Genomic DNA, 16,180 nt, shown 5'->3' on the forward strand with positions numbered 1-16,180 from the left:
CATGCATTGCTTGGCTGTGTTTGTTGAATCCCAGGCAAGAAGCCCCGCCCACGTTTCCTCCCCAGTAAGCAGAGACTTGCAGCATCATTTCACAGCGGCAACGTTATCATCACATTGGGTGTATGCGCGTACGAGCAAATAGAGAACTGCACTAGGTTCGTCTATTCAGGGAACCACCGTGCGAAGGGAGCAAGAGTGGAAGGGGATCTTACGGTATTGACCCTGATGATGATGAGGATGATGATGGTGAGGATGATGATTGAGGTTGTGTACTGACAAGACTTTGAGCATGGGCTGCAAATGTAGATGTCATAAATTTTAAGCCAATATTACGTTTTTTTTGTGGGCAAATTATTCTATTGGATCACGTTAAGACCTTCAATTGCACGTAAGAAACCAATGGCAAGTTGATTTGTGGCGCGTCTGCTGTAGCCTACCTCACTGCGCGTAGCATATGGATCACAGCTCGCACTCAGGAAGCCTACGCACTGTGGAGCTGAACGGAGGCAATGGGAGTGGGAGCAATAGCGCGTTCATCGGAGGGGCACTGAAGGCCTTAACGCTTCATGAATGGCGCTGGTATTATTTTTTATTTCATCTTCAGCTATTTTGTCGTATTGTGGAGGACATTTAATCCACAATAGACTATATTTCGACCGTCAATGTCGTTACTGTAGCTTGCTAGAGACTGCAACTGTGGTTTGTAAGGATATCTAGGTCTCGCTTCACTTTTCCCAGACCTGCGTTCTATTTTATTGGCGTGATGTGGGCAATAACGTCTTAGCTTGAGCTATTGCTTAGACCAAGACTGTTAGCGGTGTTTAAAATATGTCCTTGTCGCACGTTTCAGGTGTAGGAAGTGCTAGGCCGTACGGATGAATCTAGAACGCAATTAAGCAAAAGCCAATGGATACATTATTTGTTGATAATAGGCTACATAATAGTATGTCGACGAGCCATGTGTTGAGATGTGTGTGTCATATTGTTTAGTGGGCTATAAAACGAATCATCTGTGAGGAAAAAAAAAAGCTGTTAGGGTTTAGGACCATAGGCAATGTGACAGTATTGATTAAGATTAATTTATTATGGAGTTTTTATGCGCATCTTGTCAGGTTGTCTTGTTTATCAGTTGAAGGCCCGGTGCTCCATGGAACAGCTTGTCTGTTTGGCATTTAAATGTTTGTTTGGCTAGGCCGATTTCTGACCGAATACTTTTGCTGTGCCACAGCATATTGATAGCACAGACATGTCTTGTATTTCATTATACAGTTGGCTTCCAAGAGCTGTGCATGTAAAACCATTGTGTATACAGTTGTCGATTCTATAGAATAATTTCCTGTATAATAATTTCCAGTAACCTAAAACAGAGTTAGAATGCAGTCAGTTACAGCAGAACAGTAAATTGAGATAAAGTATGTAAAAATGCATTGAATTCACGGTGTAGTATCCCAGAATAGATCTTTGTCAACCAAAAGCTTGGGTGGTAATATGATTATCATGAAAACAATTGTAAAATGAATTGTCCAAAAGCTCAAAAGACACGTTTTTGAAAAAGATTTAAACAGGATGTAATATCAAAACAGAGGTGTGTGTGTTTAAAGTAGTCAGAGGTACGTTCCAATAGAAATGCACTGATGCACATAGAGATACAAATACTTTTTCTTCTCCAGACTGAGTCAAGTCTCATGCTAAAAATGTATCAGACAGAACATATTGGCTTTATTGACTGTAATTTACATCTCGGTTTTGAAGTTTTTAATCAGTGACTCACTGTGCCATTGTGCCAGTCATTATTTGCCTCTAACTCTAAACATATTTGTATTTCATTCCTTATGGGGTCACATCTGCAGCAGTCTTTGTGAGGGCTGTAAACTACATAGAAGATCTGTTCCATTATAGTATCACATGATTGTTTTATTGTTGACTTATTTTTTTCTGGTGTCCACAACATATCCCTCAGTACACTTAGTATGGGCTACTGAAGCAAAGAACATCCACACAAGCGCACTACCTTGAGAACAATATAGACCAACATTTTAACATCTTCCATAAAAATGGTCCTTTATGTGTAGAAAGGGTATTTGGACATAGGGAATCCGCATTAGATATGATAAGGTAAATATACTGCCTTTGCTGCCCAACTGAGGACAATTTAGAAAGATGGAAAAGTAGGACTGAAAGTAGCACAGGTGCTGTGAAATTCTCAAGTCCCTTTAGAAGATGCTGCTGCTGGGGATGCTGCTGCTGGGAGCCTAGTTAGTGTGACCAGACTATGACGACATGTGCAAAGCTGAAAGGAACAGTGGGATCAGGAGAATCTTTCCATCCTAGCTGCACATGTGACATGGTTATCTGCTGTCACTCGCACGGCTGCTCTGAGAAATTCTCTGTACACCCACAGTCATTCAAAACAACCAAAACTTACGGAAAGACGCATGAAAATGTATGAAAATCTGATGTCTGAGTGCTGTCTCTCTCTGGATGTCTTCTGTTTCCCTCCTCTCTCCCTCCTCTCTCCCTCCTCTCTCCCTCCTCTCTCCCTCCTCTCTCCCCCTCTCTCCCTCCTCTCTCCCTCCTCTCTCCCTCCTGTCTCCCTCCTCTCTCCCTCCTCTCTCCCCCCTGTCTCCCTCCTCTCTCCCTCCTCTCTCCCCCTCTCTCCCTCCTCTCTCCCTCCTCTCTCCCTCCTCTCTCCCTCCTCTCTCCCTCCTGTCTCCCTCCTCTCTCCCTCCTCTCTCCCCCCTGTCTCCCTCCTCTCTCCCTCCTCTCTCCCCCTCTCTCCCTCCTGTCTCCCTCCTCTCTCCCTCCTCTCTCCCTCCTCTCTCCCTCCTGTCTCCCTCCTCTCTCCCTCCTCTCTCCCCCCTGTCTCCCTCCTCTCTCCCTCCTCTCTCCCTCCTGTCTCCCTCCTCTCTCCCTCCTCTCTCCCTCCTCTCTCCCTCCTCTCTCCCTCCTCTCTCCCTCCTCTCTCCCCCCTCTCTCCCTCCTCTCTCCCTCCTCTAGATCCTCTCTCCCTCCTCTCTCTCCCCTCTCTCCCTCCTCTCTCCCTCCTCTCTCCCCTCTCTCGGTGTCTAGTCGTCTCTCTGGTCTATTTCCTCCTCTCTCCTTCCTCTCTAGATCCTCTCTCCTCTCTCTCAGGTCTCTCCATCCTCTCTCCCTCCTCTCTCCCTCTCTCTCCCTCTCTCTCCCTCCTCTCTCCCTCTCTCCCTCCTCTCTCCCTACTCTCTCCCTACTCTCTCCCTCCTCTCTCCCTCCTCTCTCCCGTCTAATAATCTCTCCCCCTCTCTCCCTCCTCTCTCCCTAGTCTCTCCCTCCTCTATCCCTCCCTCTCTCCCTCTCTCCCTCCTCTCTCCCTCCTCTCTCCCTCCTGTCTCCCTCCTCTCTCCCTCCTGTATCCCTCCTGTCTCCCTCCTCTCTCCCCCTGTCTCCCTCCTCTCTAGCTCCTCTCTCCAGGTCTCTCCCTCCTGTCTCCCTCCTCTCTCCCTCCTCTCTCCCTCCTCTCTCCCTCCTGTCTCCCTCCTCTCCCTCCTCTCTCCCTCCTCTCTCCAGTCTCTCCCTCCTCTCTCCCTCCTCTCTCCCTCCTGTCTAGCTCTCTCCTCTCTCCCTCCTCTAGGTCCTCTCTCCCTCCTCTCTCCCCTCTCTCCCTCCCTCCTCTCTCCCTCCTGTCTCCCTCCTCTCTCCCTCCTCTCTCCCTCCTCTCTCCCTCCTCTCTCCCTCCTCTCTCCCTCCTGTCTCCCTCCTCTCTCCCTCCTGTCTCCCTCCTCTCTCCCTCCTGTCTCCCTCCTCTCTCCCTCCTCTCTCCCTCCTCTCTCCCTCCTCTCTCCCTCCTCTCTCCCTCCTGTCTCCCCCCTCTCTCCCTCCTCTCTCCCTCCTCTCTCCCTCTCTCCCTCCTCTCTCCCTCCTCTCTCCCTCCTCTCTCCCCCCTCTCTCCCTCCTCTCTCCCTCCTGTCTCCCTCCTCTCTCCCTCCTCTCTCCCTCCTCTCTCCCTCCTCTCTCCCTCCTCTCTCCCTCCTCTCTCCCTCCTGTCTCCCCCCTCTCTCCCTCCTCTCTCCCTCCTCTCCCCCTCTCTCCCTCCTCTCTCCCTCCTCTCTCCCTCCTCTCTCCCCCCTCTCTCCCTCCTCTCTCCCTCCTGTCTCCCTCCTCTCTCCCTCCTCTCTCCCCCTCTCTCCCTCCTCTCTCCCTCCTCTCTCCCTCCTCTCTCCCCCTCTCTCCCTCCTCTCTCCCTCCTCTCTCCCTCCTCTCTCCCTCCTCTCTCCCTCCTCTCTCCCTACTCTCTCCCTCCTCTCTCCCTCCTCTCTCCCCCTCTCTCCCTCCTCTCTCCCTCCTCTCTCCCTCCTCTCTCCCCCTCTCTCCCCCTCTCTCCCTCCTGTCTCCCTCCTCTCTCCCTCCTCTCTCCCTCCTCTCTCCCTCCTCTCTCCCTCCTGTCTCCCCCCCAGCTGATCAGTGGAGGATCCATCGTCAGTGCAGAAGCCGTCTGGGATCATGTCACCATGGCCGACAGGGAGCTGGCATTTAAGGCGGGGGATGTCATCAAGGTCCTGGACGCGTCCAATAAGGACTGGTGGTGGGGCCAGATCGATGATGAGGAGGGATGGTTCCCTGCCAGCTTTGTGAGGGTGAGAAGCTGATTCTTGTTGTCGGTTGTATCTCTCGTCTCTGAAGCCGTATGCTGGTTCGGCCGGATCTCAGTGTGATGATTGATTGTTATTTGTCGTGTCATTGTTATTCAGCATAGGTCACGACAATCTCACTCTAGAGCCTATGTTGAAGATAGATGTGTACATTGATGACTCATACTGTTGTTTGCTGAAACATATATAGTCAGGGCGTCACTGGCTGGTTGTCTTTGCTTGGTACCCGTGAAATTGAAGTGCTTGACCAGATATGAACCAGGTGTGCCATGTTTTTCTTTTCAAAGGTTGAATCTCACCCATCCCAACCTCAAACAAAACAGGTTTTCTATATCAACCCAATAGCAGCGTCACGGTTCCAAAACACAACGACCAAGGTGCGTCTAACCGAGTTTTTAAATGAAAAGAATAACTGTTATACTAGCATCTCACACCCCATAACTGGCATCCTGTTGCTTATCTACTGCTGCTTCCATTGATCATATTCCAAATCTCGAACCTGTGAGGCATTCAACTGTCTACTTTACCACCAGGGAGAATCTTAAGAGTGTATGACCCACAATCTACCTATCTCCCCTTCCTCCCTCACCAAAATGATGTGAATTTACCTTCAGCAAATATTGCTATCTCCTGGTATCTGCAAAACAAAGGCCATAATTGTGGGTGTCTGAGTGCAGACAGAACAGAACCACTTTTAACAATGTGCTTGTAAGCAGGAAAATTTGAGGTAGATCTAGAAACGATTGAATAAATAATTAATTAGATGTTTTATTGCCTCTGAATGATTGTGATGTACCATAGAGAGGTGTTTTTATTGATTATGCCAGTTGTGTCTGCTCAGATTGGGTGTGCAGGCCTGTGCTGCACTAGTTAATTGCTCTGACTCTCCACCTCCTCTCACTCAAGAGGAACTACTAAGACACTGATTTGTATCATCAACAGTAAAACATATTTAATGAACCTTTTAGCAACATATCAAACAGGTTCGGCCAAAAGAACGAGGATTGCTCAGCGACCAATGGGGACGGAGAAGATTTTCAGAAGAAAAGCAATTTTAATGGTTCTTTTATGGAGCAGGATTTGTTAGCATGCTGAAAGTTACTTTAGGTAGCATACATTCTTTTAAAACCCTAAGAGCCTTTCACGATTCTTGCACCTACTCAATGAATGTTCCATACGGTTTTGTCCAGTGCTCTGAGGAAAGGGGGGGGGAGTATGCTCTAAATAGACACGCATAGAAGATGTGACTCAAGCAGAGACAAGAGAGGACCAGGACTGCGGCCAGATGTCTGAAATAGAGTCCGCATTTCACAAGGCCTCCATATGGACACATGCATATTTAACATCACATTCAGAGGAGATCTCGGTTGGCATTATGGGATGTTTGGATCCGTGGCTGGATGAGCTGGAGTTGCTGTTTGATATCCAATCTTCTTCTATGTCCTGTGGATGCATAAACAAAGAACAATTCAGGAGGACAATTTGCTTCACCGTCCAACAGTCAATAATTCTAATAATACTGGGTAGTGACGTCGTTTTGCATACATGTCGGCAGATTATTGCATTCAAGACACCAGCCTGTTTGTATGTCACAGTACACTGGCATGCAGGCCAGAGCTCGGGTTTGTGGTGACCATTAACCTTCAGTATCTGGAATAAATACTTAAGCTCACACTTGCTATCTCATCTTCTCCTTTATCACTTACTTAATGACATGCTTTGTTAGAGATAAAACAGGATAAGATAAAACTCCAGGAACAAGGCTTTATCAGACCCTAGAGCAAAAAGTACAGATTAACAATGCAGTTGCATCATAGCTGGCTTCTAATGTGTGTTTTCCTGAACAACATGATTACTTGGATTTGTAGCAGGAGTCAGCTACCTACCCAGTGTCCTCTGGCAAACAGTCTAAAATTAGTTCCCTTTGAGGATTACACAAAGTGACAGTTCATTCCTTGAGATGCCTTCCAGCATGCAATGCGCTAATGTGCTCACAACTCCTGCAACTCCTCCACCCAGGAGAAGGTGACAGATAATGATAGAACAAAGAACAGGAAGACGTCACCTTCTTTGTTTGTATTTTCTACTCTTTCCCTAGCTTTAAAGTTGTGGCCATTATGTGCAGATAGTTACTGCAGTTGATGTGAAATAGCACCTGATAATGGGTGTTTATAGACGTATGTGGATGCATGCGTTCCGTTGGAGCCAGCATAACGTGGATGTACTGTGGATTAACATTCTGTTGTGTTATAATCCAGTCTGTGTTATGGCATTCCAATATCTCTTTCTCTCATTCTGTGGCCTTACATGCTTCAAGTTTTATTTTGCAGTGATGTATACTCAAACTAACCTCCAATTACATGCTTGTTACTTTTTGATGCTCAACTACACAAAGTAAGCGTCTCATATTTTGTTGCATAAACTATTTAACTTCAACATAACTGCTATGTGTTTATTAGAATTCATAAGGATGGCAAATCTTTTCACACGTTTCTAACAGTCTGTTCTTTTACAGATGCAGTAGAAGAGCTAATCATTTATGTAGTTTGAGTCTAACACTAGCCTTCAGAACACTGTTGCCTAAACAGGCTGTCATTGTAACAACATTGTTTGCACATAATGTTACAAAAAAGAAAGTGCTTTGGACTGCAGTGGAGTAATGCTAGCAGTAGAGTGTTTTTGCGACTAACTCCATGTTTATATAATCAGGTTAGATTGTCTCTGTTGTCCAGTGTAGACGTGTGTTTTGCTGTAGGCCTAGTCTCCATAACATGGAGCAGTCTTGCAGACTCCTAAAGACAATCATGTACGTGTTTTATAACCATTACATCCCTGCTGTAACGGCCTTGGTCATTTAGTCCTGTGCTGTCAGCAACAAAATGACTGTTGCATAATGCAGTATTATTATTTCAATAAGGACGGTTATATTACACACGCTGTAGAGATCTGCCGGGCGTGAATTGATTCTCTCTCTTGAATATTCAACAAAGATACATATACCAACAATTTTTTTGTTTGTTGCATTTTTGTATTCTATATCAATTTAGTTTAACTCTTATTTTGGTTGTTCATGTCCAATCTGACTGGTTGTGTTATTTTTTTGCATTTCCTACAAGGATAATTATACTAATACAATAACCTTTTTGTTTAGTATTTGCGTTCTATCTCCGTTAAGATGAAGTCGTATTGTGGTTGCACGTGTCCAGGCTGACTGGGTGTGTTTCCTGTCAGCTGTGGGTGAACCAGGAAGAGAGCTCAGTGGTGGAGGCCGTGGAGGGGCCCAGTGAGGTCCAGAACGGCCACGCGGAGGCCAGCCCCAGCAGCGACTGCCTCTGCCTGGGCCAGCCCGCGCAGAACCGCGACCAGATGAGGGCCAACGTCATCAACGAGATCATGAGCACAGAACGCCACTACATCAAACACCTGAAGGACATCTGTGAGGTAGGCGGGGAGTGCGGGCAGAACACTCGCTGGAAAGACGCACTTGTCATCCAGTCGTCGTTCTAAAAGTCAGTAAGTAACGATCAGTAACGCCTGAAAATCGCTGAGGTAAAACAACAAAACAAAACAAAACCGACGTGGTTCTGCTCCCCGTCTCTGCATGTGGTGTGACACGGCCTGCTCTCAGGCCGGGACTGGAACAAGTCTCACAGAGGCTTGGCTTCAATCAACGGCGTCCTAAACAAAAGTGACACAGCTACAGTGTGTCCCGATGAGAGTTGAAAACCAATGACTGAGAACACTGACCCGTGAGAGCTGGTGCTCCGTGTGGAAATAGCAGTTCCCCCGTCTCACTGCACTCTCCACCAACAGATATAGTAACAAGCACTCCATCTCTTCACGCTCTGACGGTCTCTGTCAAACAACACACTTAAGAGGCTACATGAAAAAGATCTCAAAAAGCTTTTATTATTATTTTATTCGTTTTTGCTCTTTTCACAAAGACGTTACGCCATCAAAACTTTTAAGTGGAAAAATAGCAGGAAGTATCTCCGAGGCTCTGATTGTCACACAAATAATGTGGTCCGGGTTGACCTTTTCTGGCTGTGAGGCAAAGAACCAAGCTAACACTCACATCAGGGTTTTTCACTGTAATCATTTTTTAAATCTTGTGGATTTCAGGGAAACACATTATGAATCACAGGTCCCCTGCAGAATTACACTATTCTTCAAAGTGAACTTTTGAAACATTAAGTCGGTATCGCACTAAGCACAACCATCCCATGGTCCAAATGGGGCACGTCTAGGTGGATGGAGAAGGCAAGTGAAGCGTAACCGGGCTCTCTGTGAAAGTGGAGGATTTTTCATGAATGACTGGAAATGTTATTGGAGAAATGAGCTTCCAGAGAAGGAGTCAGGGAAAGGCCTGTGTTGCATAACACAGACTCCTGCGTACAGAAACAGCTTTGCTGGAGGCATGTAGAAAGTCCTCTGGTTTGATGTGCTCTGTCAATTCTAAACATTTTATTAAGATTATTCCGTTTTGGTAGGGGATTGGAAGTTCAAATAGTTAAAATATTTTCTTTGTAATAAATAACAACTTTATAACCTTTATAGATATGAATGCCCAACAAAGTATTTATAAGCCACTTAAGTCTGGCTAACCTGTTATTTAAATGTGTTGAATATGTATTGTGTATTATATTGACAAGTAGGGGTTCGTAAACGTATTGTGAGACCAGTCTCACTCTTTCCTTGATGTTGTTCTGTCTCTGCAGGGTTACTTTCGACAATGCAAAAAAAGAAGGGACATGTTTAACGATGACCAGTTGAAAGTCATATTCGGGAACATTGAGGACATCTACAGATTCCAGTTGGGGTTTGTTCGAGATTTGGAGAAGCAGTACAACACAGAAGAACCCCACCTCAGTGAGATAGGCCCCTGCTTCCTGGAGCACGTAAGATACTCTGCACTCACACTAGAAAGAGACACACCGGAATCAGCATTTGTTCAACTGCATACATAATCGTCAACAGTTATACTGTATTAACTGTAATGGCGGGTTGCAGATATGGGAAGTAACAAAAGTGCAAATATTTGCAAAAAAAGAATTCCCCAAAAATACTTTTTAATTTTTTTAATTTAGTTTAGACAGTTTGAATATGAAAAACATAATTCAACCTTTTTTGGAAAATATTCATTCAGTCCTTCAACTCATGTCTTTTTAATTAGAGTATCTTCTATTTGAGTGTGAAGGATGTGTGTACTTTTGCCAACTCTGGTGGGTTGTGATTTGAGGGACAGTTTTTAAAACTGTGATGTTGTGATCCGTGTTTTGTCCCGCAGCAAGATGGCTTCTGGATATACTCAGAGTACTGCAACAACCACGTGGACGCCTGCATGGAGCTGTCCAGACTGATGAGGGACGGACGCTACCAGCACTTCTTTGAGGCTTGTCGTCTGGTCCAGCAGATGATTGACATCGCCATTGACGGCTTCCTGCTCACTCCGGTCCAGAAGATCTGCAAGTACCCTCTGCAGCTGGCCGAACTGCTAAAGTACACCGTCCAGGACCACAGGTATGCCGCAAAGTGTTTTCTTACTTACAAATGGTGTGTTTGCCATCCATCTACTATTGGTAGTCGTCAGTTGTACTTCCAGGCTTGTCTAACCACCAGACCGGATTTGAATGTTTCAGTTTGTGTTTTCATTCTTCTTGTAGCGACTACCGTTATGTTGCGGCTGGTCTGGCAGTCATGCGGAACGTCACACAGCAGATTAACGAACGCAAGCGTCGCCTGGAAAACATCGACAAGATGGCCCAGTGGCAGGCGTCTGTTCTGGACTGGGAGGTAGGAGTCAAACAGGAAACAGATAGACTGGGAGGTAGGAGTCAAACAGGAAACAGATAGACTGGGAGGTAGGAGTCAAACAGGAAACAGACTGGGAGGTCGGAGTCAAACAGGAAACAGACTGGGAGGTAGGAGTCAAACAGGAAACAGACTGGGAGGTAGGAGTCAAACAGGAAACAGATAGACTGGGAGGTAGGAGTCAAACAGGAAACAGATAGACTGGGAGGTAGGAGTCAAACAGGAAACAGACTGGGAGGTAGGAGTCAAACAGGAAACAGACTGGGAGGTAGGAGTCAAACAGGAAACAGATAGACTGGGAGGTAGGAGTCAAACAAGAAACAGACTGGGAGGTAGGAGTCAAACAGGAAACAGATAGACTGGGAGGTAGGAGTCAAACAGGAAACAGACTGGGAGGTAGGAGTCAAACAGGAAACAGACTGGGAGGTAGGAGTCAAACAGGAAACAGACTGGGAGGTAGGAGTCAAACAGGAAACAGACTGGGAGGTAGGAGTCAAACAGGAAACAGACTGGGAGGTAGGAGTCAAACAGGAAACAGATAGACTGGGAGGTAGGAGTCAAACAGGAAACAGACTGGGAGGTAGGAGTCAAACAGGAAACAGACTGGGAGGTAGGAGTCAAACAGGAAACAGATAGACTGGGAGGTAGGAGTCAAACAGGAAACAGATACACTGGGAGGTAAGAGTCAAACAGGACAGCAAACCAGAGTTGTTGGTGATCACAGACCAAGGACTTTCACTGTGGTCTCATTACATCTTTTCTCAACACAGAAACTTTATTTTTGAGTTGAGGCTCAAAGGATCTTATTTTCACAAGGAAGATGTTGATATGTTGTCACACAGAACCTTTGATAAGAGTTAGCTGGAGAGGAAGGAATGTGGGGTTTTTTCTCTCTTCAAGATGGAACAAATATAAATGGCCTCCTTCTCACTTGTCTTCGTTCTAATGAGAAGCAGACTTAGTTGTTGACAGGGTTTTTGAAGCTCCCCTTTTCATCCAGATGAAGCTAATGAAATGAGTTCTGAATTGATCTCTGCTGAACAGGATGCCTGGTGCAGGAGAGGCAGTGCGTTGGCAGGTCGCTCTGACCCAGTTCGGGAGGATTTTTCTTGAGGTTGCATAGTCACAGAGGCACTGTAATTATGTCAAGTAAAAAAGGTCAAATTCTTTTTCTTTACGAGTGTAAGAATTTCCTTACTTTGCTGTGTATTTATTGTCTGTGTTGGGTTACCCCTTTGGAAAGCTGTGGTCTACGACAGTAGATTAACTTCAGACAAGGTCACCTGAGCTACAAAATCACCTGTAGGCCCTCCTTCACTCTTCAAATTACAAAACCAAAAACGAAATACATACAGTGAGATTGCTCACTGCTCGCAGATGAGATAGTTAGAAAAGTTTTTCTCTTCAAAACAAGACGTTTGTTTTATTCCCCTGTGCATGCAGGGGGAGGATCTCCTGGACAGGAGTTCGGAGCTTGTCTACACTGGGGAGTTGTCTTGGATATACCAGCCCTACGGGAGGAGTCAGACCAGGGTTTTCTTCCTGTTCGACCACCAGATGGTGATGTGTAAAAAGGTGAGGGCGAGGTCCCTCTCGTGCTGTTTTAACAAACTCTGAACCTGCATCTGCATCCACACATTACTCATCTGCCTTCCATTTTGTATCAGTCCGCACTTTTCCAGTTGTTGTGAACACGCCTCGCATGATCAATCGGTCGTGGTTTGTGAAAACCTTGGCAGAAAAATCAGAATGTGTGTTTGCACATTTAGTTCCTCTCCCAGGAATCCAGAGGAAGGTCAATACTGAGGGAGAAAGTCACTTCTCCAGCTCAGCTTGCCGGAGGGTCTGAGCCGAGGTAATGATTTATTGTGCTAAACACAAAGTCACAGGGAAACAGCAGAAAGTGCTGAGCCCGTGTCTTGTTCCAGCCGTACAGAGGTTCGAGATGAGAGTGCTGCTTACATCCCAGAGCTCTGCCTACTGAGGATACAAGCTGGAGTTTGTATTGTGCCTCTAGTTAATCTCTATTCTGCCTCTAGTTATTTGTTTTGCCACAAAACCCCACACTTTTTCACTTCTGAAATGGATAGTTCACCTGTGATAATGCACACTTTGAAGAATTGATGACACCTCCAGCATTAGTTCAGACCATGTTAGCATTTGTAGCGAACAGTCAGTCGAATAGTTGAGTAAAAGTAAAACTTCCATTTACACTGACCCTCATTGCTGGTTGGTTGAATGTGATTGGGCTCGTCTCCCATCATTCTCTCAGTGTCTGTGAGTCCTGGGTCTTCTCTTGACTCTTCACCCTGTCATTGATGTTTCACCCTGTCATTGATGTTTCACCCTGTCATTGATGTTTCACCCTGTCATTGATGTTTCACCCTGTCATTGACTCTTCACCCTGTCATTGATGTTTCACCCTGTCATTGATGTTTCACCCTGTCATTGACTCTTCACCCTGTCATTGATGTTTCACCCTGTCATTGATGTTTCACCCTGTCATTGACTCTTCACCCTGTCATTGATGTTTCACCCTGTCATTGATTGAGCTGCATGACAGCTGCATGTTATGTCAGATCTGTCCTGTCCAAACAGATCTGTGAGTACAGCACAGCAGGGCTGTGTCTGAGTTTACCGCTGGCAGATGGGATGCGAGATGCAAGCACGTGGAAGGAATAGGCAGCGCTAACAGGGATGCGTTAACAGGGTCGCGCTAACAGGGACGCCAGGAATCTTGAACATCTGCTGGCAGCAAAGTCCACTATTCATACTGCCGGGCTGATTGCATGGACTCCTGTCAGAATGATATTGATAGGCAGCAATTAGTCAAATGGACTTGTGCTTGATCCTGGCCAGAAACCCGTACCTATTTCATTATCTGCCTGTCGTCCCTGGTGTTTTACTGTGTCTCTCTGCATTAAAGAGCTCGCAAAGTGGACGTTGGCAGCGAGGAGAATCTGTTCCTCTTTGTGTCTCTGACAGCACGCTGCACACTGCAATCTGTCTTTCTCATTTATCACAGGATTTAATACGAAGAGACATTTTGTACTACAAGGGCCGCATCGACATGGACAGGTACCACGTTGTGGACGCCGTGGATGGGCGGGACGACGACTTCAACGTGAGCGTAAAGAACGCGTTCAAGCTGAGTAACAAAGACTCAGACGAGATCCACATCTTTCTGGCCAAGAAGCTGGAGGAGAAAGTTCGCTGGCTCAGAGCATTTCACGAGGAGAGGAAAATGGTGCAGGAGGATGAAAAAATAGGTGTGCTTTTTTTTGTTGTTCATTTAAAAATAAAAGAAAGTATAGCAAAACATGGTGTAATAAAAGAATTGTGTCCCTAAAAAAACAACACATGTCTCTCAGCGTGGGTGCCGTGTGCTTCGATTAACACTTTTGGCGTTCGGTGTCTGTTCCCTCAGGGTTTGAGATATCTCAATATCAGAAGAAGCAGGCTGCCATGACAGTGCGAAGAATGACCAAACAGAAAGGTAAACTCCATCTGTAGTGTACCCATGAAGCTCATTTATCTTTAGGTACATCTGTGTAAACCCCCCCCCCCCCCCCTGTCTAACTCTCCTGTCATCTCATATGCAGGCCAGAGATCGGTGCCCCCTGCTTACCCCCCCCCTGGTGACCCCATGGCCCCAGGACAGTACCTGGTAGCTGATGGAATGGCACAATCAGATGTCTTTGAATTCAATGAACCTAAAAGGAGCCAGTCACCTTTCTGGCAGAACTTCAGCAGGTTAACCCCGTTTAGGAAGTAAGAGACGCTCCTGCAAGACCAACTTATTTTTGAGAGGCACGGTTGTCGTGGAAACCGGACGCGAAAAGTATGGACCGGAAGTATTTTGGATTTTTGGAAACATTTAGCTTGTGAACATCGTACTGATGACTGTACTGTTCTAATCACTTTATCCGTATGACTGCAAGTAGCAACTGCTCCACCACAAAGATCGATGACCTTCGGAAACCAACAGAAAACCAAAACACCCTCCCCTCCACCTGTGGGAATGTTGTTCATGATCTCTGTCTGTGGACGTGATTAGGGAACTGTGGTGAACCACAAAACACAAGTGTCCACGTGGGAAAAGGAGGAAGCACTCGTCGTCCACTTATCTTTATGCCAAAATTGGTTGTGTCCTACAGTTCACTGTGACCTTAATGGGCATTTTATGAGTTCTCGTTTTTCTTTCTCGTAGAGTTTTAGCATTGACGATGCCGGCCAAATTAAACACTCTTATTGTTTTTGTAAATATTATTTTCCTCCCCATCTAGAATCAGTGTTTTATTTACAATGCATGACAACTCTCCATTGCAGGTATTCTTTGTGCAATTATATTCGTACGGGTCAAAGAAAAGAGAATTAACATCATCAACTTCAATTTTGACATCTTATACTGTTGACAGGGTACTCATGGTGTATATATTTTGCTGACAGACAGCGACGATCCTGTGTTGTCCTGTGAATGGTCTCCTTAACCAGTTACAGCACCAAGACAGCAGAGTCAGTTAGTGATGTTATGATTTATTAATCTCTCATAAATTGCATATTGCTTTAATGACTAGGACCGAGAGCTTTTCTGGGCCATGAAAAACTATTTTTGGGCTTATCACAGTCATGTTGAGATAGTTGCACTTCTCCAAAACGCACCTCTAATTTCATGAGAGGGAATATATGGCTATAATGCACTTCAGCCACCCAAATTAGCCATTCAACAACAATACTTCTGTCTTAAGAGTTTGAATGAAAACATGAAAACACACAATACACTCTGGGCCTTGATGGTCCAAGTCAATAAGTTCCTTACCTAGGAACTATATTTTTATGTGAAATTCATCCTTGATCTTGAAAGTGAAAGAATAACAAACTACTACTTTTATTCAAAAAATTACAATACAACATGTCAGTTGTCCTATTCCAGGGATAGTTGAAATGGTGCCAGCACAATGTGATGACATCCTGATTCTATGCCTGTCATAGCAGTTTAAAGCCTTCACTTTGATGCTTGCCAAAAGGCTGAAATGACACGGCAAATTCTAGTCTTTAAGGGTTGTAAGGCATTTGAATAAAATGTCTCACGTTTCAAAGTTTTAGCAGAATTTCACATAGAGGATGCAATTTAATTGCTCAAGCTGGTTATCGTTCTCTATATTTATATCCAAGGGGACAAAACAATTTTTAAAAGGATATTTATATGCCTCAAAAATGATATAAGATGTTAGATTGCACTGGATATATTAAAAAAGTGCATTATGAAAGTCTGCAGTAATATTGGAAGGACAAAGAGCTTTGATTATTAAGTTAAGTATCTTAAACTGATGTATGAATTGTCATTAATTTATAATAAATGCATTGTAACAATGGAAACAAATGCTTAAGTACTGTATCTGAATTGTTAAGTTGTTATTTTTTTGTTTGTTTTATCAATGATCATGGACGATCTATAATTTATTCTGTGACTATGGCTTGGAATAAATTGAAACACATCGACGTGCTTGTTGAGGTCTTCTATTGTGAATGTTGCAGTGTCATCAATTAACCCAAACTGAACATAAGTATGCCACCCAAAAACTGAAACTGAAGGACTCTGATTTCACAGCAAAGCTGCACTACCGTGTTTACCGCGCGTTTTCATTGATTGTTGTCATCGTAACGCTCAACGTGATGTAATGACAGACATTCTAAAGGACGTTTATATCGGCACACGAACATCAAATCCACATTTGAACAAT

The 16,180-nt window shown here is 45.0% G+C and overlaps 1 protein-coding gene across 1 annotated transcript; it reads left to right on the forward strand.

The window, feature by feature from the left end:
• The first annotated feature begins 495 nt into the window (after positions 1-495).
• On the forward strand, positions 496-15,938 carry arhgef9a (Cdc42 guanine nucleotide exchange factor (GEF) 9a). The gene is made up of 11 exons (XM_084698436.1): positions 496-579; positions 4,431-4,610; positions 4,913-5,002; positions 7,857-8,066; positions 9,344-9,523; positions 9,913-10,145; positions 10,289-10,418; positions 11,880-12,011; positions 13,462-13,705; positions 13,864-13,932; positions 14,039-15,938. The coding sequence occupies exons 1-11, from the start codon at positions 571-573 to the stop codon at positions 14,209-14,211; spliced, it is 1,650 nt and encodes a 549-aa protein (XP_084554562.1). The 5' UTR covers positions 496-570; the 3' UTR covers positions 14,212-15,938.
• Positions 15,939-16,180: the final 242 nt, after the last annotated feature.

The sequence above is a fragment of the Hypomesus nipponensis genome, chromosome 5 (genome assembly GCF_054491055.1).
Source record: "Hypomesus nipponensis isolate SF chromosome 5, ASM5449105v1, whole genome shotgun sequence".
Taxonomy (NCBI): Eukaryota; Metazoa; Chordata; class Actinopteri; order Osmeriformes; family Osmeridae; genus Hypomesus; species Hypomesus nipponensis.